Source organism: Haliotis asinina, chromosome 12 (assembly GCF_037392515.1).
Source record: "Haliotis asinina isolate JCU_RB_2024 chromosome 12, JCU_Hal_asi_v2, whole genome shotgun sequence".
In the NCBI taxonomy this organism is placed as follows: Eukaryota; Metazoa; Mollusca; class Gastropoda; order Lepetellida; family Haliotidae; genus Haliotis; species Haliotis asinina.
Window position 1 is genome coordinate 18,250,328 of NC_090291.1, and position 27,429 is coordinate 18,277,756.

The following is a 27,429-nucleotide window of genomic DNA, read 5'->3' on the forward strand; positions in this document are numbered from 1 at the left end:
ACCCCCGTTGTGGACCCGGGGTATATTTGGTCCACCAACCCGTTTGCCGTGGGTTGCAGCCCTGTGTCGGTGGAGGACGGGATCCTGGTGGTTGAGGGCAATAGGAGCCTGCAACTGTGTTCCTATTGCCCAACACACCACTTTGGCCCTAACTTCACCTAGACGGGTGGTAGAACTGGCCCGGTTCTATCAATCGGCTGGTCATGCCATGCCCTGCGCATGGACAACATTATTAATGCACCTATTGCATCTTATTGTGCATTTTTCTGAAACTGACTGTTTTTGTATTTGAACTTATAAACTATCCGTTTGCCTAGAGTCCTATGCCAGAAGGCGGTGGCTCATGGGCCAATCTGGCGATGTTGACCGCTGAATACTCTCTGTTTCTAAATAGTTGTTACAAGCCTGGCAATCGTTTTAGTAAACAAGTATTGCTATTCAAGTCATATTTGCTGGAGTATAGCAACCCTGTATCCCTGGTGTTTGCATGCTGGAAATCCGATGCAGTTAGACACCGTCCCTGTTGACACTCCATGGTGGGTGGGGAGCAGGGTTGTTGAATTTATATATATGTCACCATGGCTCATAATCACACTGGTTCAAAACGCAGGCATCTAGAATCAATTTCTTCTGACGAGAGTATTACAGATTTTGATTCCTGGGCTCGATTCATCGTGATAGAAGCTGAAGACCACTTACCAATTAAACTGAACCCCTTTGCCATTTCTAAGGCTATTCATGGACATTGTGGCGAGGTGAAGAATGTCACCCGGCTGCGCTCTGGCTCTTTACTGATAGAATGTGTGAGGAAACAACAATCCCTCAATCTGTTATCCATCACTACATTTGCCAATATTCCGGTGATTGTTTCTGAACACAGGACACTCAACTCCTGCCGAGGCATAGTACGTGACCGGACCCGTTCCTTGTCTGGTATGTCGGAGCAGGAAATAACTGATGAATTAAAACAACAAGGAGTGTCTTGTGTTAAACGTTTTACTCGGAGGAAGGAAGATTCAACAATAGAACCAACAAATACGTACTTGTTTACGTTTGCCAGATCTTCATTACCACGCTCTATCAAAGCTGGTTATGTCAACATCGGAGTGGAGGTGTAGTGAGTGAGTGAGTGAGTTAATACTTAACGTCACATTGGCAATATTTCAGCCATATCGTGACGAGAACATTTTGATACTAAAATGAAATATGTATACATTATAAAATCCTGTCGTCAAAGGACAATAAAACTACTAGAGCATCACATTTACAATTAAAACTAGTGTGGAGAGTTAAAGCAATTACCACTATTCGGACAATACAACATAAAATACGGGCTGCAGATCGCCAACAACTGAAGGTAGATCACCATACTAGGGGCCATGGGGACTTAAAGTACCTTTGCTACCTGCGTGGACCCCAGATGGATTTACACCATCCCCTCAGCCGTTGGCGATTATACTGAAAGTTAGCCATTATTAAAAACAACAAATATACTACGATTAAAAGTTTGGTCGTACTAAATTTACATAGAATGTTTTGGACTTACGTACCCTCTCAGGAGGACAATAATTTTACAATACTTCAACCCCCCTCGAGGGCACAGCCACTAACAATCTCAGTTATTAATCTAGACTACCAATAATAAAATATTTATCTATTTACAATTCTGATAACAAATCTAATTCTTTTAAGAAAGCAATAATTAAATGAGAGCTGGTATGAGTAAAAAGATCCTGCATAGTTCGTGAGTTAAAATACTGATCCCTTGTGATGGAATACTCTACACAGTCAAGCAGGATATGCTTGACTGTGATTCTTTCATCACAAGGGATGCAGAACGGAGGATCCTCACCTTTCAAAAGGTATTCATGAGTATATCGTGTATGGCCAATACGACATCGCCTCATAATGACCTCCTCAAATCTGGACTGACAACCCAAGTGGGTATAACCAATATAAGGTTTTATTGCATGTAATTTATTCATACCCACTTGGGTGTCCCACCTCTTTTGCATCAGGTCTCGGATGTACGATCTGATTGTAGCTTTATAATCAGAGTATGGGATAAGAAGTGGTGTCACGGGTTTCTTCAGTGCTGCCTTGGCAGCAAGATCAGCCATTGTATTGCCAGAAATGCCTACATGGCTTGGTAACCAACAAAAGACGATGTCGTATTGGCCAGTAGCAAGATTATTAATTAATTCAATTATTTCTATTAAAAGCGGATGTTTACAAGAAATATTTTTGATGGCCTGAAGGCAAGAAAGAGAGTCGGAAAAGATAATATATTGGTTATGTTTAGGGTGTCTTTGAATATATTTGAGAGCTGTTAATATGGCGTTCGCTTCTGCAGTAAAAATAGAACTGTTATTTGGAATTCGAGAAGATATTGTTCTTGATCCAATGACAGTGGCACAAGCTACTGCACCACCGTCTTTGGAACCATCTGTAAATAAGGGTTTGTAATTGCTATATTTAATTTTTAATTGATTATATTCTTGTTTATATTGTAATTCATTAGTTTCTGATTTTTTAAATGAAGTTAATGTTAGGTCGACTTGAGGTCTAACCAACTGCCAAGGAGGAGAAGAAAGAAGACGGGATGGAGCTATGTTTTCCAGCTCAATGCCGGCAGAAGAAAGAAAGGGTTTAATTCTATGTCCTAGGGGCGGGACAAGAGAAGACTTTTTGTTGTATAAATCCTCATAAAGGGGATTGAAAACACAGTTATAGGCAGGGTTAGATTCATTAGAGTATAATTTAGTAATGTACTGTAAAGCTAACTTTATACGGCGCTGCTCAAGAGATGGTTCATCAGCCTCAACGTAGAGACTGTCAACGGGAGAGGTTCTAAAGGACCCAAGACAAAGTCTTAGACCTTGGTGGTGGATAGAGTCTAGAAGTGTTAAGTTGCTTTCACAAGCTCCACCATATATGATGGATCCGTAATCTAGTTTCGAACGGATAAGTGATCTATATAAGTTAAGCAGGGTAGTTTGATCTCCTCCCCATTTAGAATTTGAAACAACTTTTAACAAATCTAGTGCCTTCAGACAGTTGGCCTTAAGTGATTTAATATGCGGCAAAAACGTCAAGTGGGAGTCGAAAATAAGACCCAAAAACTTGGCCTCCTTTACAACTTTGATAAGTGTATTGTTTAAATACAGTTCAGGGTCTTTATGCGGTTTGTATTTGCGGCAAAAATGTATGCAGTTAGTTTTGGACTTTGAAAATTTAAAGCCATTTTCTAAACACCATTTATTTATTTTGTTTAAACACAACTGCAGTTGCCGTTCAATGGTATGCATATTTTTACCACGACAAGAAATATTAAAATCATCCACAAAAAGTGATCCATCAACTGAATCGTTTAAAACCTTGGATAAACTATTGATCTTAATGCTAAACAATGTGACAGACAATATACTACCCTGCGGAACACCTTGATCCTGACTATAATGGTCAGACAGGGTAGAACCCACTCGAACTTGAAACTGTCTGTCATTTAAAAAGTTCGATATAAACTGAGGCAAACGGCCTCGTAATCCAAAATCATGTAAATCTTTTAAAATCCCATGTTTCCATGTTGTGTCATATACTTTTTCTAAATCGAAAAAGATTGACACTGCGTGTTGTTTATTAATTATGGCATTCTTAACAAAAGACTCCAAACGCACCAAATGATCGATAGTACTTCTGTTTTTACGGAAACCACACTGTATATCTGTTATTAGGTTATTGGTTTCCAAGTACCAAACAAGTCGATTATTTATCATGCGCTCCATGGTCTTGCAAACGCAGCTAGTTAGTGAAATGGGCCTATAATTGGAAGGATCAGTATGATCACGTCCAGGTTTGGGAATGGGAACAATTATAGCATCTCGCCAAGACGAGGGAAAGTTTCCAGACGTCCAAATATCATCAAAAATGTTTAAGAGCGTTTCTAAACATGATTCTGGTAAGTGCTTCAGGAGTTGATAATGCACGTTATCAGCTCCTGTAGCAGTATCATGAGCCTGGTCAAGAGCAGTACGAAGCTCATGGATCGAAAATACTTCATTGTAATCTTCCCCATTATCTGAAGTGAAATTGATAGGTGTCCTTTCTTGTTGGTTTTTATACTTTTGAAACCGGGGTACATAATTCGACGAGGAAGAGTGTCTGGCCAAAGTTTCTCCAAGTTTATTTGCAATGTCAGATTTACTAGTTAATATTTGGTCTCCGTCTTTAAGATGTTTAATGCTAGATTGTGAACCCTTGCCCTTGATTCTCTGGATCATGTTCCATACTTTTGATATCGGCGTACGCGAATTGATTTTCGACACATAGTTTCGCCAAGATTGACGTTTATTTTGTTTGAAGATACGTCGTGCTTTTGCATTTAATATTTTGAATTTGTTCAAATTATGGACCATAGGGTGGCGACGGAAATAATGCTCAGCCTTTTTCCGTGCCTTCCTAGCCTGTTTGCAGTCGTTGTTGAACCATGGTTTTCGTATGTGTGGAATCGTAGAGGACTTTGGAATGCAGTCATCGGCTATTTTGTTCAGTTCATCAGAAAAGAGTTGGACGGGGTCAAGAACTCCCATAAACAGTTCAGGCTTCAATCTGTTGGATGAAAGTGATTCAAACAAAAGCCAGTCAGCTTTGGTAAAGTTCCTTCGTGACAAAGGAGGGACGTCAGATGGACATATAGCTTTAAGAATAGTTGGAAAATGGTCACTTCCACACAAGTCGTCATGGACTGACCATTCAAACTCACCCAGCAGAGTAGAGTCAGTAATTGATAAGTCAAGGGAAGAATATGTTCCTGTACCAGGATGTAAATAAGTGTTGGAATCATCATTAAAGAGACAGATATTGTTGGCAGAAATAAAATGTTCTAGTATGTTACCTTTGCTGTTTGTATGTGTACCTCCCCACAAGGGATTGTGTCCATTCATATCGCCCATGATGATACAGGGCTTAGGAAGTTGGTCATAAAGTGCCTGCAGATCGCCAGGCTGCACAGAAAAGGAAGGAGGAAGATAGAGAGAGCACAATGTAAAAACAATGTGCATCGTTACACGGACAGCAACGGCTTGAAGATGGGTATTTAGAGGAACAGGACTGTGAATGGTGCCCTGTCTCACTAATATTGAAGAACCTCCAGTTGCTTTCGGCCCAGGAGGAGAAAAGCAGTGATATGGAGTATACTGTCGTATATCGATGTGATCGTTTTCTTTAAAATATGTTTCTTGTAAACAAAATGCCGATGGCTTAAAATCTTGTATAAGTAAATGTATATCATTAAAATTGTTCTTCAGTCCCCTACAATTCCATTGAATAATAGTATTGGAAGTGTTCATGGAGGCTTAACTGGAGATCGTGATTGGGAGGAGTGTTCACTCCTATGAATTGGTTGTGAAGGAGGAACGTCTATCTCCAGAGGTTCATACGAGTTATGAACCTCAACAGATGCAAGAACTTGAGTGGGCGTCTCCACGTTAGTGAGCGCCTTTCGTCTTTTCTGTACTTTCTTTTTCTCTTTTCTAGTTAAAGTTGCATCATCGGTATGTGTACTTTCCATGGAGTGAGATGGTACATCACGAGTAGGATTGTCTGTTTGTGAAGTGGTTGATTTCATATTACTTTTCTGAGATATGTCAGAGGGTTGGTGCAGTACAGTCTGGTCATCCTTGACCCAGGAGATGTCGGTCTGACATGACACGGAGACTGTCTTACAAACTCGAGTGGAGGATGCAATTGCTGCGGAAAATGTTTTTACATATGTTTGAGCAGGAGATGGTACTAGTTTTTTTGCTTCTTGGTAGGTTATGTTGTTTGTGTGCTTAATTCTTAAGATTTGGGCTTCAAATTCAAACAATGGACAGGATTTAGAAGACGCCATGTGATCACCATTGCAGTTAGCACATTTGAGGTCATTTGTGCACTCAGAGCTATCATGGGCTCCAGTGCAACGGCAGCATACTACCATCTTGCTACGGCAGAACTTAGCACCATGACCAAACTTTTGACACTTAAAACATCGGAGTGGATTTGGTACATAAACCTCCACCCCGATGTTGAAATATCCAGCCTTTAGTGATTTAGGTATTACAGGTTGAGAAAAAGTGAAAAGATAGGTGTTGGTTCTAACAAAGACACCATCTTGTGCTTTTCTGGAAAAACGTTTTACATGTGTGACTCCTTGAGATTTTAATTCAACAGCAATTTCCTCCTCGCTCATATCAGAAAGACAGCGAGCAACATCTCTCACAATGCCTCTGCTCGTGTTCAGTGTCTTGTGCACTGAAACAACAACGGGAGTATTAACAAATTGTTGTAAACCCAACAGATTGACTGATTGTTGTTTCCTCAAACACTCCACTAATAAGGCACCAGTCCGTAGTCGTGTGACATTCTTAACATCTCCACAGACACCTCTAATGCCCAGTGAGATAGCACACGGGTTTAGTTTTAAAGGACTTCCGTCAACTGATGCAATTGTGATAAACCGTGGCCAAGAATCAGAAATATCTGGAGCTACCTCCTCATCAGACGAGAGCACATCTACATGTCTGCGTTTAGTTGCTTTGCAGGAACCAGGTGAATTGTATTGAGACATGGTATAACATACGAATTCAGCACCCCTGCTCCCCACCCACCATGGAGTGTCAACAAGGACGGTGTCAATTTGCACCGGATCTCCAGGATGCTAACACCAGGGATACAGGGGTGGTATACTCCAGTAAATATGACATGAATAGCTATATTTGTCCAAAAGATTAGTTGTCAGGCTGGTTCGGCCCATAACAATAATCCAAAGACATATAGAATTCAGCAGTCAACATCACCAGATTGGCCCATGAGCCACCGCCTTCTGGCATAGGACTCTAGGCAATTTCCTCGATGCAGAGAAATAAAATCTGACTCTGAACAAGACCCAAGACCCAACAGTACAATGAAAATGTGCAAAAATAATCCCCATGCACAGGGCCTGGCGTGACCAGCCGATTGATAGAACCGGGCCCATTCTACCACCCGTCTAGGTGAAGTCAGGGCCAAAGTGGTGTGTTGAGCAATAGGAACACTGGTCCTGCTCCTATGCCCTCAACCACCAGGATCCCCTTCTCCACCGACACAGGGCCGCAACCCACGGCAAACGGGTTGGTGGACCAAATATGCCCCCGGGTCCACAACGGGGGGTTGGCGAGCACTTAGCGTTACCCAGCACCCACCACGAGGAGGTGGCTCGCCACGGGTGCCAAGTGGAGGTGTATGTCCCCACTCCACTCCGATGCTTTAAATGTCAGAAGTTTGGCCACGGATCAAAGACTTGTACTCGCTCCGTAGCTTGTCAACGCTGTGGCGATAATCATGATTATACCGACTGTCAACAAGCACTGCACTGTACAAATTGTGGTGGCCAACATATGGCCTCATCCAAATCCTGCCCTGTTTGGCAAACCGAATCAAAAATCTTAAAACTAAAATGTGAGAACAACATTACTTTTGGAGAAGCCAGGAAGCTATTGACTTCTCAACTAGGCTCTCAATCCACATCTCAGTCCACACTCACATATGCTAATGCTGTTTCTCAGGCGGCTCCAACTTCGTCTGTTTCATGTCAGACGGACTTCACTTGGATCAATTCGGAACAACCTGTTGTATTACCACCTGTCATCATGGTTGATAGCCAAACATCGACTTCATCTTCTACTGCTCAGGCTGAAAGTCAGACGCAACCAGTCGTGGAACATCCATCCAGTGGAAAAAGCACAAAAAGTAATAGAAAAAAGTTAAATAGAAACCAATCTCCCAGGAATCCCGTTTCATCCGAGGTACCTGTCCACAACACCTACAGTGCTATGGACATGGATGTAACTCCAGTATCACAGAGTTCTGTGAGGAGTTCTGCGTCATCACGCTCACGTGAGAGATCACCCATTGAACCTCCATGAGTCATTCATCTAATATAGTCCAATGGAATTGCAGAGGACTTAGAAAGAATTTTAATGAGATACAGTTGTTAGTCCAGGATTTTAAACCTTCGGCCTTCTGTCTACAAGAGACCTATCTTAAGCATACCGATTCATTTGATTTAAGGCAGTACATGAGTTACCATTCATTTTCTCCTCCAGGAGATAAAGCGACTGGAGGTTCTAGTATATTAGTAAGACAGAATATCACCCATAGTGCTGTTCATCTAAATACTAATCTTCAAGCCGTTGCTATTCGACTGACTTTGCATATTACACTTACACTGTGCTCTTTATACATTCCACCATCATCTTCTCTAAGACAATCTGATCTTCAGACGCTGTATGATCAGCTACCGAAGCCTTGTATCATCATGGGCGATTTAAACGGGCACAACCCTCTATGGGGCAGTACAAGTGCAAACAATAAAGGCAAGGTCATTGAAGATTTTATTTCTGATAATAATTTATGTGTGTTTAATGATGAATCCAGCACTTATTTACACCCTGCCACTGGAACCTATTCTTCACTTGATCTGTCCCTCACAGATGCGAATGTTTACACCGAATTTGAATGGTCTGTACATGATGACCTTTGTGGAAGCGATCACTTCCCTACTCTCCTGGAATCTATAACACCAGATGACAATCCACCTTCATCGCGGTGGAATTTCGCTAAGGCAAATTGGCCTGTGTATGAACAATTATGCGTTGAAAAATTAACACCTGATCACTTCAGTAATGTACCAGATCCCATCCTGATGTTCTCAACACAACTGAATGAAATTGCTGATGAAACCATTCCTAAGTCCTCTGCAACTCCTCATATTCGTAAACCATGGTTTACTGACGAGTGCAAACAGGCAAGAAAACGTAGGAAGAAAGCAGAAAAATATTTTCGCAGACATCCTACTGTTCATAACTTCAACAATGTTAAAATCACTAGTGCGAAGGCAAGACGCACGTATAAGCAAAACAAGCGCCAATCTTGGAGGAGCTATGTTTCAAAAATTAATTCACGTACACCTATGTCTAAGGTGTGGAACATGGTTCAGCGAATAAAAGGCAAAGGTTCAAAATCCGCTGTTCACCATCTTAAAGATGGTGACAAATTAGTCACTAACAAAGCGGACATTGCAAATAAAATTGGCGAAACTCTTGCAAAAAATTCCTCTTCGGCAAATTATGTCCCTGAATTTCAGAGTTACCAAAAACAACAGGAAAAGACAAAAGTTAATTTCAATTCCACTAATGGTGAGGACTATAATGAAGTGTTTTCGTTACATGAGCTACATACTGCTCTTGATCAAGCCCGTGACACTGCAGCGGTTGATGACAATATTCATTACCTGAACCATGTCTGGTCACACTTTTAGATATATTTGACAAAATATGGACGTCTGGAATTTTTCCTCCTTCGTGGCGTAATGCCATTGTTGTGCCAATACCAAAACCTGGCCGGGATCACACGGATCCATCAAATTACAGACCGATATCTTTAACCAGCTGCGTCTGTAAAACCATGGAGCGAATGGTAAATAACAGATTAATTTGGTATCTGGAAACCAATAACCTCATTACCAATATTCAATGTGGTTTTCGGAAGAATCGAAGTACTATTGATCATTTAGTGCGTTTAGAATCCTTCGTCAAAAATGCTATTATCACCAAACAACACGCAGTATCTATATTTTTTGATCTTGAGAAAGCCTACGATACTACGTGGAAGCATGGCATTTTACAGGATTTACATGATTTTGGTTTGAGAGGTCGTTTGCCTCTCTTTGTATCTCAATTTTTAACCGACAGGCAATTTCAAGTCCGCGTAGGTTCAACCCTGTCTGCTCATTATAATCAGGATCAGGGTGTTCCACAAGGCAGTATTTTGTCGGTCACTCTATTTAGTATTAAAATAAATAGTCTTTCAAAGGTTTTAAGTGATTCAATTGATGGATCATTATTTGTGGATGATTTTAATATTTCTTGCCGTGGTAAAAATATGCGAACTATTGAGAGACAGTTACAATTGTGTCTAAACAAAATTCATAAATGGTGTCTGGAAAACGGGTTCAAATTTTCTAAAACTAAAACTAATTGTATCCATTTTTGTAGGAAATACAAACCCCATAAAGACCCCGAATTATCATTAAATGGCACACCCATCAAAGTTGTGAAGGAGGCTAAATTTCTTGGTCTCATCTTTGACTCACATCTGACCTTTCTGCCTCATATTAAGTACCTCAAAGCCAAATGCCTGAAGGCGCTCGATTTGTTAAAAGTTGTTTCTAATTCAAAGTGGGGAGGAGACCAAAGTACTCTCCTTCACTTATATAGATCTCTGGTTCGATCAAAACTTGATTACGGTTCCATTGTGTATGGTGGAGCCTGCAAAAGCAACCTAAAGCTATTAGATTCTGTACATCACCAAGGTCTGAGGCTATGTATTGGATCTTTCAGAACATCTCCCATTGACAGTCTTTACGTTGAGGCCGATGAGCCGTCTTTGAAACTTCGCCGTATCAAATTGTCTTTACAATATATTACAAAGTTATATTCAAATGAATCCAATCCTGCTCACAACTGCGTTTTTAATCCTCTGTATGAGGATTTGTATAATACTAAAACTTCACTTGTTCCTCCTCTTGGGATAAGAATCCAACAATACATTTCTGCTGCTGGGATTGAGATGGAGAATATATCTCATTCCCGTCTTCTTTCTTCTCCTCCCTGGCAATTAGTGAGGCCGCAAGTTGACCTAACACTGACAAAGTTTAAAAAATCAGAAACAAATGAATTACAATATAAACAAGAATATCATCAATTAAAAAGTAACTATAACACATACAAATCTTTATTTACAGATGGATCCAAGGATGGTGGCGCTGTGGCTTGTGCCACTGTCATTGGATCCAGAACAATATCTTTCAGATTACCAGGTAACATTTCTATTTACACAGCAGAAGCAAACGCTATATTAACGGCTCTTAAATATATTGAAAAACATCCTACACATAAACAGTATATTATCTATTCCGACTCTCTTTCTTGCCTTCAGGCAATTAAGAACCTGTCATGTAAACATCCACTTTTAATAGAAATAATTGAATTGTATAATAATCTTGCAACTGGCCAATACGACATCGTCTTCTGTTGGTTGCCAAGCCATGTAGGCATTTCTGGCAACGCAATGGCTGATCTTGCTGCCAGGGCAGCACTCAACAAATCTGTGACTCCACTTCTTATTCCATACTCTGATTATAAAGCTACAATTCGATCCTATATTCGTGATCTGATGCAAAAGAAGTGGGACACCCAGGTGGGTATAAATAAATTACATGCAATAAAGCCTTATATTGGTTATACCCACTTGGGTTGTCAGTCCAGATTTGAGGAGGTCATTTTGCGGCGATGTCGTATTGGCCATACGAGATATACTCATGAATATCTTTTGAAAGGTGAGGATCCTCCGTTCTGCATCCCTTGTGATGAAAGAATCACAGTCAAGCATATCTTGCTTAACTGTGTTGAGTATTCCATCACAAGGGATCAGCATTTTAATTCACAAACTATGAAGGATCTTTTTAAAAATATTAGGCCTCATTTAATTATTGCATTTTTAAAGGAGTTAGATTTGTTAACTGAATTGTAAATAGATAAATATTTTAAAATTGGAAGATTAAATTTGTAACTCAAATCGCTAGTGGCTGTACCCTCAAAGGGGGTTGAAGTACCGTAAAACAATTGTCCCCTTGAGAGGGTACATAAGTCCTCAAACATTTGGAGTAAATTTCAGTTTTCCAGCTTTTTAATCGTAGAATAAGTGTGTTTTTACTTTATGGCTAGATTTGTCTCAATTGCTAACATCTGAAGGGATGATGTAAATCCAACTAGGGTCCTTGCAGGAAGCAAATGTACTGTAAGTCCCCATGGTCCTTAGTATGGTGATCTACCTTCAGTTGTTAGCAACCCATAGCTCATTTTTATATTGTACTGTCCTGTATAGATGCATTGTTTTAGGTCTATTCACTAGTTTTAGATTCTACTCTGTGATATTCTAGTTAGTTTTACTGTCCTTCGTTGACAGGGTTTTACAATGTATGTGCTATTAATGTATTTGTAGTATTATAATTACTTGTTCTCGTCACGATATGGCTGTAATATTGCCGATGTGACGTTAAATCTTAACTCACTCACTCAGTTAGGGTAGGGGAATCGTGCGTGAGTCACAGCAAACTCACGCTACCCGGATATTTCTCCACCATCTGTCCAAGAGCGTCCGTCGTGGTCGCTCTCGGGTGGTAGTTTAGGATGGTGGACAAGAGTAACGGTAGACAAAATTCAGCGGTAGACATGAAGACAGCAGCAGCCATGTTTTATTACTGTTTGGTCGAAGGATGGTCAAAATCGTAAAATACAGTGGTAAACATGTGACAGAACGCACATCAGGACTGAATGGCCAATGATCCCGATGTGGAGACCCGCTCTGTCACTTACACACATTCAGAAGTCCGACGGCGATTCTCATCGTCGACGTAGTCGTAGGTGGGGCGACGGCCTTGGCCGACACCCCGACTACCCGCACAATCCGTCCACTTCTGTCGATGATCTAGTCTCCATGGTTGGTCTTGCTGGTTGGTCTCGCTGGATGGTCTCGCTGGATGGTCTCTCGACTAGTTGGTCTCGCTGGATGGTCTGTGCGGCTGACCACATCAGTCAGGTTTTTTATACACAGGGCCATTACGCCACATTGTGCAAGGTCACTGGCCCATGCACATGTACATACGTAAGATTCGCCGACGTAGGGAGGTGTTAATTGACATGTATTGATAGCGTTTGAGAATTAAGGGTCCTGCCCGGAGGGGGTTTATGATAAGAGGGGATACACCGAATGTTTGCCGAATACATTTACATAGACAAAGGGGATAGAATTTCGGGGCACTTTGGACTTATATTGAAACAAATAGATTGTTTGAATAAATGAAGTTTTAAGGAAACTTATTGAAATGATTTAGTCTATGACAACACTATGACAACACCCCTGAACGTCGTGGAGCTTTTGTCCCCAAAAGCGCTTTTTAAAAATAGTGACAATATTGGATATACAAGTGTACAGTGAATTGCATGAAACGTTGACGCGTTGACAATATCTAGTACAGGCATCGATCATAAGTCACATAATCGTAATGGCATATACGGGAACGTCAAAGGTAATACATGAATCGAATTGTCAACAATGGTCAGGCGAAACAAAACAAGAACAATATCGGACGTGTACACACAGAATACAAGTGAGCTGAGATTCCAGCTGTTAACAAAAACACAGGTGAGCGGCTATCCAGCTCGTACAAATAAAACATTGGATGTTTCCACGGAGCGGCAAACTCCTGCTCGCGGTCGCCCATACAGTCGGAATACCTGACTGATAAGTACACATATGACTTACAGGAACAAAAACAGAATGTGCGTAATGCGTCGTCGTTTGCATTTGAATGTAATATTTTCATGACAACAGTAAGATCTTTCAAATTGGGAGTCTTATATTGGTGAGCCTAGACTCGACAAGGCTAGCAGATGTAGATGTGATCTGCACTAAAAGTAGAATTGGCATGAGAGAAAAAAATAAACCTAACCAACTTCAAAAGTCTAAACCGAAAGTTGATGAAAAATTAATTCAAGTGAAATTGCCTCAAAGATATTTTAGCGAATTGTATATTGTGTGCCAGTTACCATAGAAAGTATTATGCACATGGATACAAAATTTTCGCCAGTAACATAACTAAGCACAAAAACACGTTGGCAAAACGAAGAAGTAGGATGTAGACTGGATAAACAGTCTCCATCAAATAAGCTTGGAAAGACAAAACTTATTGTACTTCTACGACTGCTATTATCACATGAAAATATTTAGACGTTTTCACGAAGAGTAATTACAGTATTGCATAGCTCGTTATAAGCTATTGTCCATAGTAATAGTTATAGAGGAACAAATTGTTAGAAAAATCCTTGAAACCGGGAGTCTGATTTGAGTGGGACGACTCGGAACCGGCAGATAGCGTTGATCTGCATTAAATGTGTATATGCAAGGATATGTAGTAAAGTAAGAGCCTAACCGACTTCAAAAACTTAATCTAATAAAGATGTACGCCTCATAACATCACATACAGATAGCAATAAGTACTCAGTAGATGAAAAATATGACACATATAAATACATATGAAACAATGGCTGGAGAAGATTGACATACCTGACATGTACAAGAATGTCTGAGGGAAACGTATAAACACAAAAGTTGTGAGAAAGTTCGAAGAAAAGTTCACATAAATTGTCACACGAACACAATGTGAAGCACATGATGAAGAATCTTGAGTCTTGATGACATGATCTTGAAGAGTGGTGTTGAAAGTTGTTGTACTCACTCGATAATATGACTTTGCTTGGTCTGGTTGTTGCTGTCGATGACATTGCTGGAAGTGCTGAGGTTTGCCGGCTATAAGCTGCTGTTTCGCTGGTGACCGGCGGGTCGGCTGACTCTCTGATGTCTTCGTTCTTCCGCCAAGATGGTGCCCGACGTTGACGCTGCTCTTGTCAACCACCATCTCTAAACTACCGGTTGCTTTGCTGCGAGTTAGGATAGGGGAATCGTGCGTGAGTCACAGCAAACTCACGCTACCCGGATATTTCTCCACCATCTGTCCAAGAGCGTCCGTCGTGGTCGCTCTCGGGTGGTAGTTTAGGATGGTGGACAAGAGTAACGGTAGACAAAATTCAGCGGTAGACATGAAGACAGCAGCAGCCATGTTTTATTACTGTTTGGTCGAAGGATGGTCAAAATCGTAAAATACAGTGGTAAACATGTGACAGAACGCACATCAGGACTGAATGGCCAATGATCCCGATGTGGAGACCCGCTCTGTCACTTACACACATTCAGAAGTCCGACGGCGATTCTCATCGTCGACGTAGTCGTAGGTGGGGCGACGGCCTTGGCCGACACCCCGACTACCCGCACAATCCGTCCACTTCTGTCGATGATCTAGTCTCCATGGTTGGTCTTGCTGGTTGGTCTCGCTGGATGGTCTCGCTGGATGGTCTCGCCGGATGGTCTCGCTGGATGGTCTCGCTGGATGGTCTGTGCGACTGACCACATCAGTCAGGTTTTTATACACAGGGCCATTACGCCACATTGTGAAAGGTCACTGGCCCATGCACATGTACATACGTAAGATTCGCCGACGTAGGGAGGTGTTAATTGACATGTATTGATAGCGTTTGAGAATTAAGGGTCCTGCCCGGAGGGGGGTTTATGATAAGAGGGGATACACCGAATGTTTGCCGATTACATTTACATAGACAAAGGGGATAGAATTTCGGGGCACTTTGGACTTATATTGAAACAAATAGATTGTTTGAATAAATGAAGTTTTAAGGAAACTTATTGAAATGATTTAGTCTATGACAACACTATGACACATCTAAACACTACGGTATGCTGGTTTGTTGTTAAAGATTTATCATTACCAGAGTGTTACTTATATATTGAACCGAAAAGAAACATCACCCAACGAAACCAATTCCTAGATATGTTTCATCTTAGTTTTAATCATTTTTCACTTTTTGTATGTTAGATAGTCATGGTTCATAGCCATTGTCCAAGAAAACCTTATTTCCGATTCTGTATTTGATACAAAAATCATGTTTTCAAAATGTATGCTATGTAATGATGGCACGAGGTTTTGTGCATATTTCGTAAAAATGACAATGCTCGTGCATCCCGAGATGTCATCCCAGTAGGAGCCACCGAATCATTTACTATTCGACAGTAGTGATGATCGTCAAGGGAACTCAGTAATCAAGCATTAGGACGACTGAATGCAGGCCAGGCTGCAAGGCATCTTGTAAATCATTTACTGTTTATGTTCGGACATGCAGCAATGAGTTGAAGCTACTGGAATCAGAGCCGACCTTCCTCGCAATGGAAGACCCCTTATGACAATCAGCAGACTGTCTGCCATCACCTGCAAAATCGTTTCGCTAGAGTTGCCGAAACTGCACGGAAACCATTGGCAATCACCAAGGACCTGTCAGCAACGGCACAGTGCGGAGGCGTTTCAGGCAGAGAAACGTCAGATGTCGCAGGCCTTACCATGGAACAATCCTCGCTGTTTGACATCGTCGTACTCGTCTCCAGTAGGCCATACATCATCGGAATTGCCATTGCGGGAGAGACGAACTGTAATCTTTTCCGACGAAAGCCGGTATTGCATCTCGACGTGGTGACGACGCAGGGAGCGCTTTGGTGATGATTGTGTCCTGGAAAAAAGACTCGGGTACGTCCGAGCTTAATGGCTTGGAGTGCTGTTGCTCTCAGTCACAAACTAGGTCCTATGGTGTTCCAGAATATTAATCCTGGTAGTGGAAATAGTGTAATGTTCACTCGTTACAGTGATAAAGCGCTGAGACCCTTTCGTGACACATGTTGGGCGTTCCAGGATGGGGCCCATGCAGAAGGCTAATGTACTGTAAGTCCCCGTGGTCCTAGTATGGTGGTCTACCTTCAGTTGTTGGTAATCCATAGCCCATTTTTATACTGTCTTGTCTGAATTTGCAATACAACTTTAGAGATAGATGCTAGTTTTACTTCTCAAATACTGTGATAGTCTAGTTCGGTTTACTGTCCATCGTCGACAGGTTGACATGTATTTATGGTGAAGTTACAACTTGTTTTAGTCATGATGTGGCTGAAATATTGCCGACGTGACTATCAACTTTAACTCACTCACTCTCCACAGGTTGGTCGCCATGGAAACTACGTCCCCAGCAGGACAAGGCGCGTGTCCATACTGCCAGAGTATCTAGAGACTTTCTCAATGATGTGTGACTAAGGCCGACAACTGCAGCTGCACTCTCCGGCGTATCACCGATCTTGGTGCATGTTACTATGGCCTTCATCAACCGTCTCATCCTCTCCATGTACAGACGATGCAGAGCTGTCGTCAACACTCAAGGAAGCCAGACATGTTTTTGACTCTTAGAATCAGACGAGCCACCTGTCTTCATTTCGACCTGTAATTGTTTGCAGTTCATCTTTAAGCGTTGTTAAACAAACATGTTAAGTTTGAAATCTTTCCGACAATTATTATGTCATTTACGGGTGTTTGAATTAAACGGATTACCAATTTCAGGAAGGGAGCGATCGTGTTTTCTGCCGTTCAATGTAGATTTCCTGTTTTTTGTCATTATGGCTAGAGTGTTCAAAACCTGCTTACAGCTGAAGGGATGAGTGAGTGAGTGAGTTTATATTACGTCGCACTCAGCAATATTCCAGCTATATAGTGGTGATCTGTAAATAATCGAGTCTGGACAAAACAATCCAGTCATCACCAGCATGAGCATCAATCTGCGGAAATGGGAACCGATGACATTTGTCAACCAAGTCTGACCACCCGATCCCGTTAGTCGCCTCTCACGGGTCTAAAGAGATGATGTAAATCCAGCCTGAGTCCATGCAGGCAACAAAACTACTGTAAGTCCCCATGGTTCCAAAATATGTTGGCCTACTTTCAGCTATGTTGGCAGATTATAGCCTGCTTTAATTTTATATTGCATTGTTTTCTGGACGTAAAATCCTGTATATCCTACAGCCACATTCTAGCTGTTTTTTTCTGCCCTTCGTTGACAGACGTTTATAATTTACATTTAAAACTTGTTTCAGTCACCGTACGCCGGCTGACATATTGCCGGTGTGACTGTAAATCTTAGCATGCCCATTCTCTTTTTAGGTTAAAGCTGCATAGCTTCCCAAAAGGCATTATTTACTCACTCATCACGTAACAATTCCATCTAAGTATGTAAACTATGGAAATGGTTTACCCTGCAAAAACTTGAATTTGAACCATAGATCACCCGACACTGTTCATCGGCGTTGAACAGCTGCCCAGCTGGCCCATTGTGAATATTGGTAGAACTGGAATCTTGATGTGTACATGAAGCAGACCTACACGAAAGATCAACACGAAACAAAATTGTGGGTGTTTGGTTAGTTGTTGATGAATTCAGCAATATTCCATCTATGTAGCGAGGGTCCGTAAATAATCGAGCCTGGACCAGAAAATCCATTGATCAACACCATGAACACCGACCTATGCAATTGGGATACATGTGTCAACCAGAACAGTGAGCATGACTAGCCAATTCAGTTTGTCGCCTCTTACGACAAGCATTTGTTACTGAAGACCGCTCTTCCGGATCATCACAAGTCAAAACAATTATGACAACGTTTTCCAGAAGGTGTCAGAAAAAGCAACATTTGCAGTTTTGGTTACAATGACACTTCCATAACACACATTTACTCACTACTTTAAATACATTCCTAACGATGTCAAGATGTTCAATAACTCCGGTGAGGAGTGTTCTGGAGAATGAACTGTCTAAGGTGTTGAAATGGGGAAGTCATGTTGAGAAGCTCTTTCAGTGTCCTATCGATTGTATCCTAGGAATATTTATTTTGGTTTAAAGACATGCACCATAATATCTTTCACAATATTACGTATAATTGTAAATACAAATGATTATGGTATCCTAATCGGTTAATAGATGAACCTTCCCTAAACATGGATTGGCCTCCCCAATTATTCCAAAATAATATTTCTACAGCATCACATTTTAGTTTGGAAACAGGCTGGCGCTTAACTTTTTATTCTGGATATAGTTCAATCTTGAACCCCTTGTTATATCCTTATCTGTCTTAATATGTCCAGTTAATGTGTACAATCTTCATTTAAGAATGTGTCAGTTGCTGTCCAAAATGTCTGTCAATTCCTTTCCCAGAGAATTCATATCAAACTGTAACTTCAGCAGAAATATGTGCTATCATTAACTTGACGGAATGTTCAGTACACATTTTAAAAAAATGCGCTGAGCAGCTACATGTGTCAGGATCACATGGCACTACTGTTATCAACACAATATCTATAAGTGAAAGTGTCACAATATTACTGTGACTTTAGAAATTAAGACATGTGTTTGGAAGCAGACATACCGTAGCGATGTGTTGAACTTGGCAATACTGCATGGTGAGAAACGATAGGCGTTTTCCAACAACGAATCTGGTATTCTGTCGGGTGTGATAATAAATGCGGCCATAATAAATACATCCCTGTCATCACATCCTTCCTGGCCATCGTGGAAAGCTCCGATGCTGAAATGAAGATAACGATTACTCGCGATATAAAGAATTCGGCACTGCATATCCGGGAGATGGGATATTCAATGTCATTAAAATGATTTTTCACATTCATCCGTCTCTAGCATGGTGATCTAACTTCAGTTCTTGGCAACATATTGCCTGTTTTTATTTTGTATGGTCGTCTATTGTTAAATTACTACTTGACACTATTCCATCCATCACTACCCATCACTACTAACCCGAAGCACATCAGCACTTAAGTTATCACCAGTACACAGTTAGGCTCAGCATTTAAAACCGAAGATTTATAAATGTATTGTGTTGCCCACATACTATGTATTACAAAGTTCCACACCTGTCCCTGACCAGCAGGTTCATTTTCATTATGATGAAATTACTACTGTAATAACGAGTGAGTGAGTGAGTTTATATTTCACATCTGCAGTATTGCAGCCATATCGAGAAGAAAGCAGGTAACAATGAAAAGGACTATATGTAGAATGAGGACTATGATTTATGGATATACAACTTCTTTTATTCAGTGAGTGCGACGTTTCAACATAGATACTAATGTCGTTGTCAAGCAAATGTTGACTATTAATTTTGCTTGACAACGACATTAATATCTATGTTGAAACGTCTGGTCGACCAAGTTGTATATCCATAAATCATAGTCCTCATTCTTCATCTACTCAAATTCTAGAATGCCTATCAAAGATATGACAATATGTATTTTGTAAAACAAAGGCCGACGAAGCAAAGTAAAACAACTAAAATATCACAATTTGACTTAAAAAGTAACGTAGAAAGTTAAAACTAATATCACTATTTGGACAATACAATGTAAAAACAGGCTACAGGTCGCCAGCAACAGAAGATAGATCAACTGACCATGGGGACTTACAGTACCTTTGCTACCTACATGGACCCTAGTTGGATTTACACCATCCCTTCAGCTGCTGGCGATTGTAAGAAATTTAGACACAGCGAGAATACAAGAATACTACGTCTAAAAATCATGGTAAGTTTAAATTTCCTTCAAAACATTTGGGACTTACGTACCCTCTCAGGAGGACAATAATTTTACAATACTTCAACCACTAAAGTAATAAACTAAAGAAAGTGTGTATCATGTCCCCAAGGCATTGAATAAATCTGTTTGTTTGTCTGTGGTTAAATTGTTTTTGGGTTTTTTTTGTGGTATCTACTAGTTTTAAATCGAAATGCGTGATGAACTAGTTGATTTACTGTCCTTTGCAGACAGGCAGGCAAATATATTTTCTATCTTTGTTTTTATTCATTTATACCCTTATTAGTCATGATGTGGGCGAAATACTGACGATATTACGTTCAATTTTAGCTCACTCACTCATATTTATCCATTAGTTTACAATCAAGGCATTGATACTCCCAATTTTAACAACCATGATTGAAGCTTTGTATGCCTTACACACAAATAAACATGTCTAAGATTAACAGTCATCAATAACGTAAACGTGGCGAGGTTACTTACACTCTAAGGTGAATATACTCTCCCCAAGAAGAAAGTGTGCATTGAAGAAATTGATCAAATTCAAAAAAAAAATTCGTAAGTGTAATCAATGTTAACCTGTTCATGAATAAGTGATATTGAACACAAAAACGGTTTTCCCCGTTAAAATTGCGGTAACGTTAAATGACGTGCTGCAAGTTTGTGAAAAGGCATGTTTTGCACGTGGAGATTGTGAAAAGTCATGCAGCAGTGTGAAACCTTGGGTATTTAAATACAAAAGTAAGGTCTTCCTATCGTTCACATTGAAACTTGCGCTGCTGTTAAAACGACTCCAATTTACCATGCCAAGATTGACAATAGATCAACGTCTCCTAGCCCTGGGTATGATTAGAGCTGGCAGAACACACAGAAAGCATTTCAACTGCCACCGTAAGACTATAGACAGGCAAGTCCATTGACATGCACAACATGTTGACGTTCGAGACCGACCGCGCTCCGGGAGACCCCGAGTTACCACCTCTGCACAAGACCGGTATATCCGTGTCGCCCATCTCCGGAACCGGCAACAAACGGCACCGACGACAGCCAGGAACATCCCTAACCTGAGACGGATACATCCTCAAACAGTAATCACCCGGCTGAGAGAATACGGCTTACTTTCTCGGAGGCCTGCAATACGTCCGATTTTGACGTTACGTCATCGTCGTGCTCGTCTGCAGTGGTGTAGACAACATCTCAGGCATCCCATACACTGGTGGCGATGTTTTTATTCACAGATGAATATCCTTACCATCTTTCATCATCAGATGGCCGACAGAGTGTGTACAGACGTCGAAACGAACGCTACGCAGATCCATGTGGCGTGGAGCGAAACCGTTATGGAGGAGGGTCTCTCATGGTGTGGGGTGGCATCACTGCCCGTAACAGAACTGACCTGGTCATTATTGATGGCAACCTCAATGCAGCCGGATATCGCGATGAAGTGCTTGCACCTGTTGTTGTTCCGTTTATGCAACGTCACGGCCCCGGCGTCATTCTACAGCAGGACAACGCCCGACCCCACGCAGCTCGTGTTGTTCAACAGTATCTGCAGCAACAACAAGTGGATGTTCTTCCCTGACCCGCAAATTCGCCCGATATCTCGCCCATTGAGCACGTATGGAACGAAATGAAACGTCAGCTACTCCGGCTTCCCCATGCACCGTCAACGCTTATGGAACTCCCAAGACAGCTTATCCGAATATAGAACAACATCCCAAAACACTTCAATGCTAACCTGTTCGCTTCCATGAGGCGTCGTAGATGCACAGCAGTAGTCGATGCAGTCGGAGGTCATACCAGTTATTGAGTGTGTGACTTTTGTGTTTGACCCCTAGTGTCGTTGACTCCTCGTAACGTAATGAAATTTCTCGTGTTGATCACAAATTGATTGATCCGCGATATCAATGAAATTTCCATGAAATAAAATGATATATAAAATGTTATTTTTTAGCATGTACACTTTCTTTTTGGGGAGAGTATACAACTGTCCGTGTGATTATGGGACACCTTAAACGACATGTTGGAACATGCAGTGAAGCAACTGATTCAATACCGGTTGATTTTGAATGAAATGAAATATTGTCCAAGCGGTGGAAAACAAGGATGATTACCCTTTGCACTTTCGTTTAAAGCAACAACATGTACCTCTTGCAACAAAAAGGTTTACCACTTACAACAATAGCCATAGGCATTATATCCTTACCTGTGTCCAAGTTCATGTGCTGCAACTTTTCCTTCATGGCCGACGAATAGGTTCTCATTTACGGAAGCAGAAAAGGATAAGCACAGAGAATCAACGTAGGCGAGACCTGAAATGAATGTGTATATCTCACAGTAACAGAAGTATATGTATTTTCTAACACATGGAGATTAAACCTAGTCTGTGGGAGAATGTTGTAGTGAAACAGAACGTTAACTTTCACTATGATGTACAGAATAAAATAAACTTGCATTATGCCTCATGTATACTTAGCTCCTAGTTACCTCTTCTACACTCTCAGACACAGTCTTCAAGTTACATAAGAAATAGAGGAGTGTCTATTGTATTTTCAGGATAAGCTTCAGTATAGTATACTCTTCAAATATTTATGCGCATGTATTGAGTGATGAAGACTATGGGAGAGTATTTACTTTGAATGTTTTACTGTAGTTTGCATGGTAATGTAGCATGTAGTGTGGTAGTTGATTCATACACAATATGATTTTATCTCCCACAGGAATTCTTTGTAATGACAGTAAAGTGTCTACTAAAGGCGTTGGGACACAGAATACATAACAGTATGACTTGCGTAACTTACTAAGAATACATGCTATTTGCTGTAGCCACTAGGGCCCCAGGCAGTGCAGTGTTTGGCAATTCACACTTGTGAGCTCAAAAGTTGCCATGAGCCCATTTTTACCATCTTTCACATCTATTTCTAGCTACTGGAATCGGGGACTTCCCCTCTTTGGAAGATGTCTATATGGGTAAACATTTAATCTTTGTCGGATTTAAACGTTTTGCCTTGCCCCCAGCGTGTACGAATATTCTCTATAAATTGTCGGGGCTGAAAACGTTTTGGACTAAGTTAATCAAAGCATCTCCCAAGACCAAACCTCTCCACACAGTAAACCAAGTACTATCAGAAACTTTAACTTGAACAAAGAACCCATACAACTGGATGGCATCGGATGGTCAAACCCGCAATGAAGCCAAACGGTAAAACTCTAGAACCAATCAGAATGGGTAAGTTACAGTCAGATTGTGAAATCTGTCATTAAAATGGCTGAACATTTTCATTTCATTGAACATTTATTCTTACAGCGTACAGTGGTACTTATATATAACAAGTAGTTTCTGAAATAGATACACTACACGAATCTTATCAAACATGATCTCTTCAGGGAGAAGACCCGTGAAGGTCCGGGGTAGACTAGACCTTCAGCAACACATGCTTGCCACATAAGGCCAGCAAAGACGTGATCACTTTGGTGTCATACATGCTTTCACTACTGACAGTTTTTTTTAAACCGGTAACTGTTAGTTATTGCGTACGCGGCATTGTCTGGAATGCTCCAATACTTTAAAATTAACATGTTCTTACACGCAACATATGTCGTATTTGGGATATCACTTTCTCAGTAAAGTACAAATTCTAGTACTTTTGTTTGGTTGAGTCCCATTCGGGATCCGAACCCGCACCCTCAGAGTCAGGCACCTAATCGCCAGCACACAAAGTCAGCTGTCTAACCCGCTCAGCCACCGCGACTTGTTATAAGAAAATACCTTCTGTAGTATTAGTTTCACGTTCCTATAGACATGCTCCTTATGGCGTTATCACTTTTAATGGGTAGATATATTCAGTCGCGTTCTCATAGTAAAAATAACATGAACTTGGTGAAGAACACTCTACGATATATATACTCAAAGCTATTAAAAACGCAACGCCTAAGTTGGAAAATATTTCTAGTTACAATTTCCGTGGATTTCTTTTACTAATGACACATAGGTACCCCTTATGTTCGGTCTCTTTTTGTGGAGTTTGGGTTTTGAACCCAACATCAGTTCTCGGAAATAAACTTAAGTGGTGCAAACGCAGCAATTGTCGTATTGCAGGAAATCGAGCAAACTCATGTCCCGCCTTTTGGACGTGCAATTCATGCACTATGGCCCTTTAAATACCGCTGCACATTTGAACATTCCTAAGTCTGGAAAAATGCCACGCCTTACGCAAGAGAACAGGACCAGAGCCCTTGGCATGCTGGATCAGGGTGCTACACAGGCAGTCGTCGCCAGACACTTTCATGTCCATCCATCCACTATTGCTCGTCTGAGACAACGTTACAACGCCACTGGAAGAGTTGCAGACCGACCCCGACCTGGTGCGCCACCTGTGACAATCGCTGCTCAGGATCGTCACATCCGGTTACAGCACTTGTGTAACAGGTTCTAGACAGCCGCTGCTATTGCAAGGGGAACAATTGGGTCAGATCAGTCCCCAAACAGTCAGAAGATGTCTGGCTGTACAAGGAATACACTGTCATCGACCGTACATTGGCCAGATGGTGTTGCACCGTCATCGACTTGCCAGACAACGATGGGCCGCAAATCGGGGGTATCTGGGTAACACACCGTGTGGCAATGTCATCTTCTCTGATGAATCCCGATTCAACATCAGTGTTGCTGATGGTCGTCAGCGTCGACGTGAACGCTTTACCCGTAACTGTGTGCAGGAAAGGGGTCGTTTCGGGGGTGGTAGCGTCATGGTTTGGGGCTACATCAATGGCAACTTCAGGTCACAGTTAGTGGAGGTCCAAGGCAACCTCAATGCTCAACGTTATGTTGATAACATCCTCCGCCCAGTGTTGCTTCCACTGCTGGCTCAACATGGTGTCCGTAGACGGCTCGTTTTTCAGCATGACAACGCCCGACCTCATGCTGCCAGCTTAAGGACTTTCTGAACATGGATTGGCCCGCTATGTTGCCTGACATGAACCCAACAGAAAACCTTGCAGATGAACTTGGACGACGGGTTCGAACCCAAGCTGTGTCACCACGAACTCTAGCAGAGTTGACCCAGGCACTCCAGAATCATTGGCAAGCTATCCCACAACGTGTAGTGCGACATCTGTGCCAGCCCATGCCAAGGCGGCTTCAGGAATGTGTCAGAGCTCTAGGTGGACATACACGACACTGATCCCTTATGTGTTTCAACAATCTCGTACCTTCGAATTTCGCCCATTTGAAGTGAATTTATTCATGACATTACCCATAAATGATTGTTGTATCGTTCCTATCAAATGTTATGAAGTTTTTATGAAATTTGTTGGATTAAAGAAGCTTTGTTTTTGAAGTTGCGTTTTTAATGGCTTTGAGTATACTATAATACAATCTACGCAACACGAAATTCAGTCTGAAATTGTAATTGCATTTTTGCTGCATGTCTACACAGTGACAACATTCGTAATGTATTTCTTGGCTATATATTACTTTGTTCAGGTTCAGGTTTCGCCGCCAACACTTGATTACTTCCGCATAATTGCATATTTTCCTCAGTACCAAATGTACACGTTTTTCACAAATGCCACATGGATCAAAGATTGGGGTTTTCCTTATATTTGTCTAATGATAATATGTCTACGTTTATCTATTATCCTGAACAGAACCGGTTCTGATTCCGAAATTGCAAAGAAACATCATGCACACCATTCCCATTCAAGAGAATGCACACTCTGCTTCTCTCTAATAGTTGTTTTGGGTGAATATATGGAAAGTACTTCCTAGTGGTATTTACTAATGTCGTAAATCGTTTTTAAAGTTATTTAAGTCGTATAGATCAAATATTTTGTGATGGCCAGTGCAGTTCACTTTCTCTCTTTGTTAATCACATGTTCTCGATTTCTCCCCTTTTATTAGTTTGCAACATACATCTGAGGTAAGTTCTGTACTATTATCCGTATAGTAACTAACACTCATAATTATCTTTTCATATGAGTATACGCCATAATAGTGCTGTTACATGTATTTAATATGTGCGGTGCACAATGTCTGGTCATGTTATGCATGCTCTATGCATGTGAAATAGATCTTTCACACAAATATGTAGTAGTTTTGGGGGTTTTTTTTATTGATGTCAAGATATGAAATTAAGTTTAATAAGTTGTATTAATTTTACATTACTCTTGGATGCTCTTGATCACCGCTTGATGTACATGTATATGTCAAGAATTGTAGGGAGGAATAATTCTTCAATGAGTTAGTATTTACTTACCCACGACGCTCGACCCACCCAAAGACGACCACAGGTCACGCCTAGGGAATAAACATTATACATTATGTACGATCTTATCAACAAGTGTCACCACGATCAGAATTATTGGATACTGAGATCATTGATCACTATTACGCCATAATCGCGCTGTGTTCAAAGCTACCACAACTGTCACATCTCAGACAATCTACGATCCTCAAAACATGCCAGACGATCTGTGACTATTCTTGTCGTAAGAGGCGACTAAAGGGATCGGGTGGTCCGGCTCGCTTCCTGGCTTGACACATGTCATTGGTTCCCATTTGATCGATGTTCATGTTCTGAACATGGATTGGCCCGCAATCATGATCGATGTCCAGCAACTTTTAAAAAGCAGTGGAATTTCTTGATTTTTTATCGTGAGTCTTTGCGTGCACCACCAGAGGATCATCCGATAAATAAACATGTGCCAAAGTACACAAAGAGATTTTATCTAGAAGAGCAAACGCATTAAACACTTTCCGGGTTCCAGAATTGATTGGCAATGATTAAGGGTGACTTCTCAGACATGTTCCTTCTGGTCAGACAGCCAAGACCCTGGAACAGAAATGGACCCTGTCAGAGCAAAAGTATTGGTGACTTTGACCTTGTTTTGAGCATTTCGCTCTGAGCTCCTGAGTTTCATTAAACGAGTTTTACACTCAATACGATGTATGTCTGAGCATTCTACAACTTGTCTCGAACTTGCATTCCCAGAGGTGTGTAGGACTGATCTTCCCAAATATGTTCCCAAACTCCTTCACCTTGACCTTAAACGTTCAAGATCAATGTAACCATACCAAGATTTTTAAACGTAGTATTTTTGATATTTTAATTTTGGCTAAAATTTCTTACAATCGCCTGCTGTTGAGGGGATGGTGTAAATGCAGCTAGGGTCCATGCAGGTAGCAATGGTCCTGTAAGTCCCCATAGACTTCTTTTACGGTTTGTATAATCTAGCTTTTATTATTGTTAATCTAT

The 27,429-nt window shown here is 41.1% G+C and overlaps 1 protein-coding gene across 1 annotated transcript in view; it reads right to left on the minus strand.

The window, feature by feature from the left end:
- Nucleotides 1–27,429, minus strand: part of LOC137257400 (metalloprotease mig-17-like) — a 58,206-nt gene that overhangs the window by 7,293 nt on the left and 23,484 nt on the right. The window contains exons 3-6 of the mRNA XM_067794732.1: nt 26,431–26,471; nt 22,383–22,488; nt 19,000–19,158; nt 17,832–17,955 (exon numbers count right to left, since the gene is read on the minus strand). Of these exons, the coding sequence (XP_067650833.1) occupies nt 17,832–17,955; nt 19,000–19,158; nt 22,383–22,488; nt 26,431–26,471 (430 nt within the window). The remainder of the gene's footprint in view (nt 1–17,831; nt 17,956–18,999; nt 19,159–22,382; nt 22,489–26,430; nt 26,472–27,429) is intronic.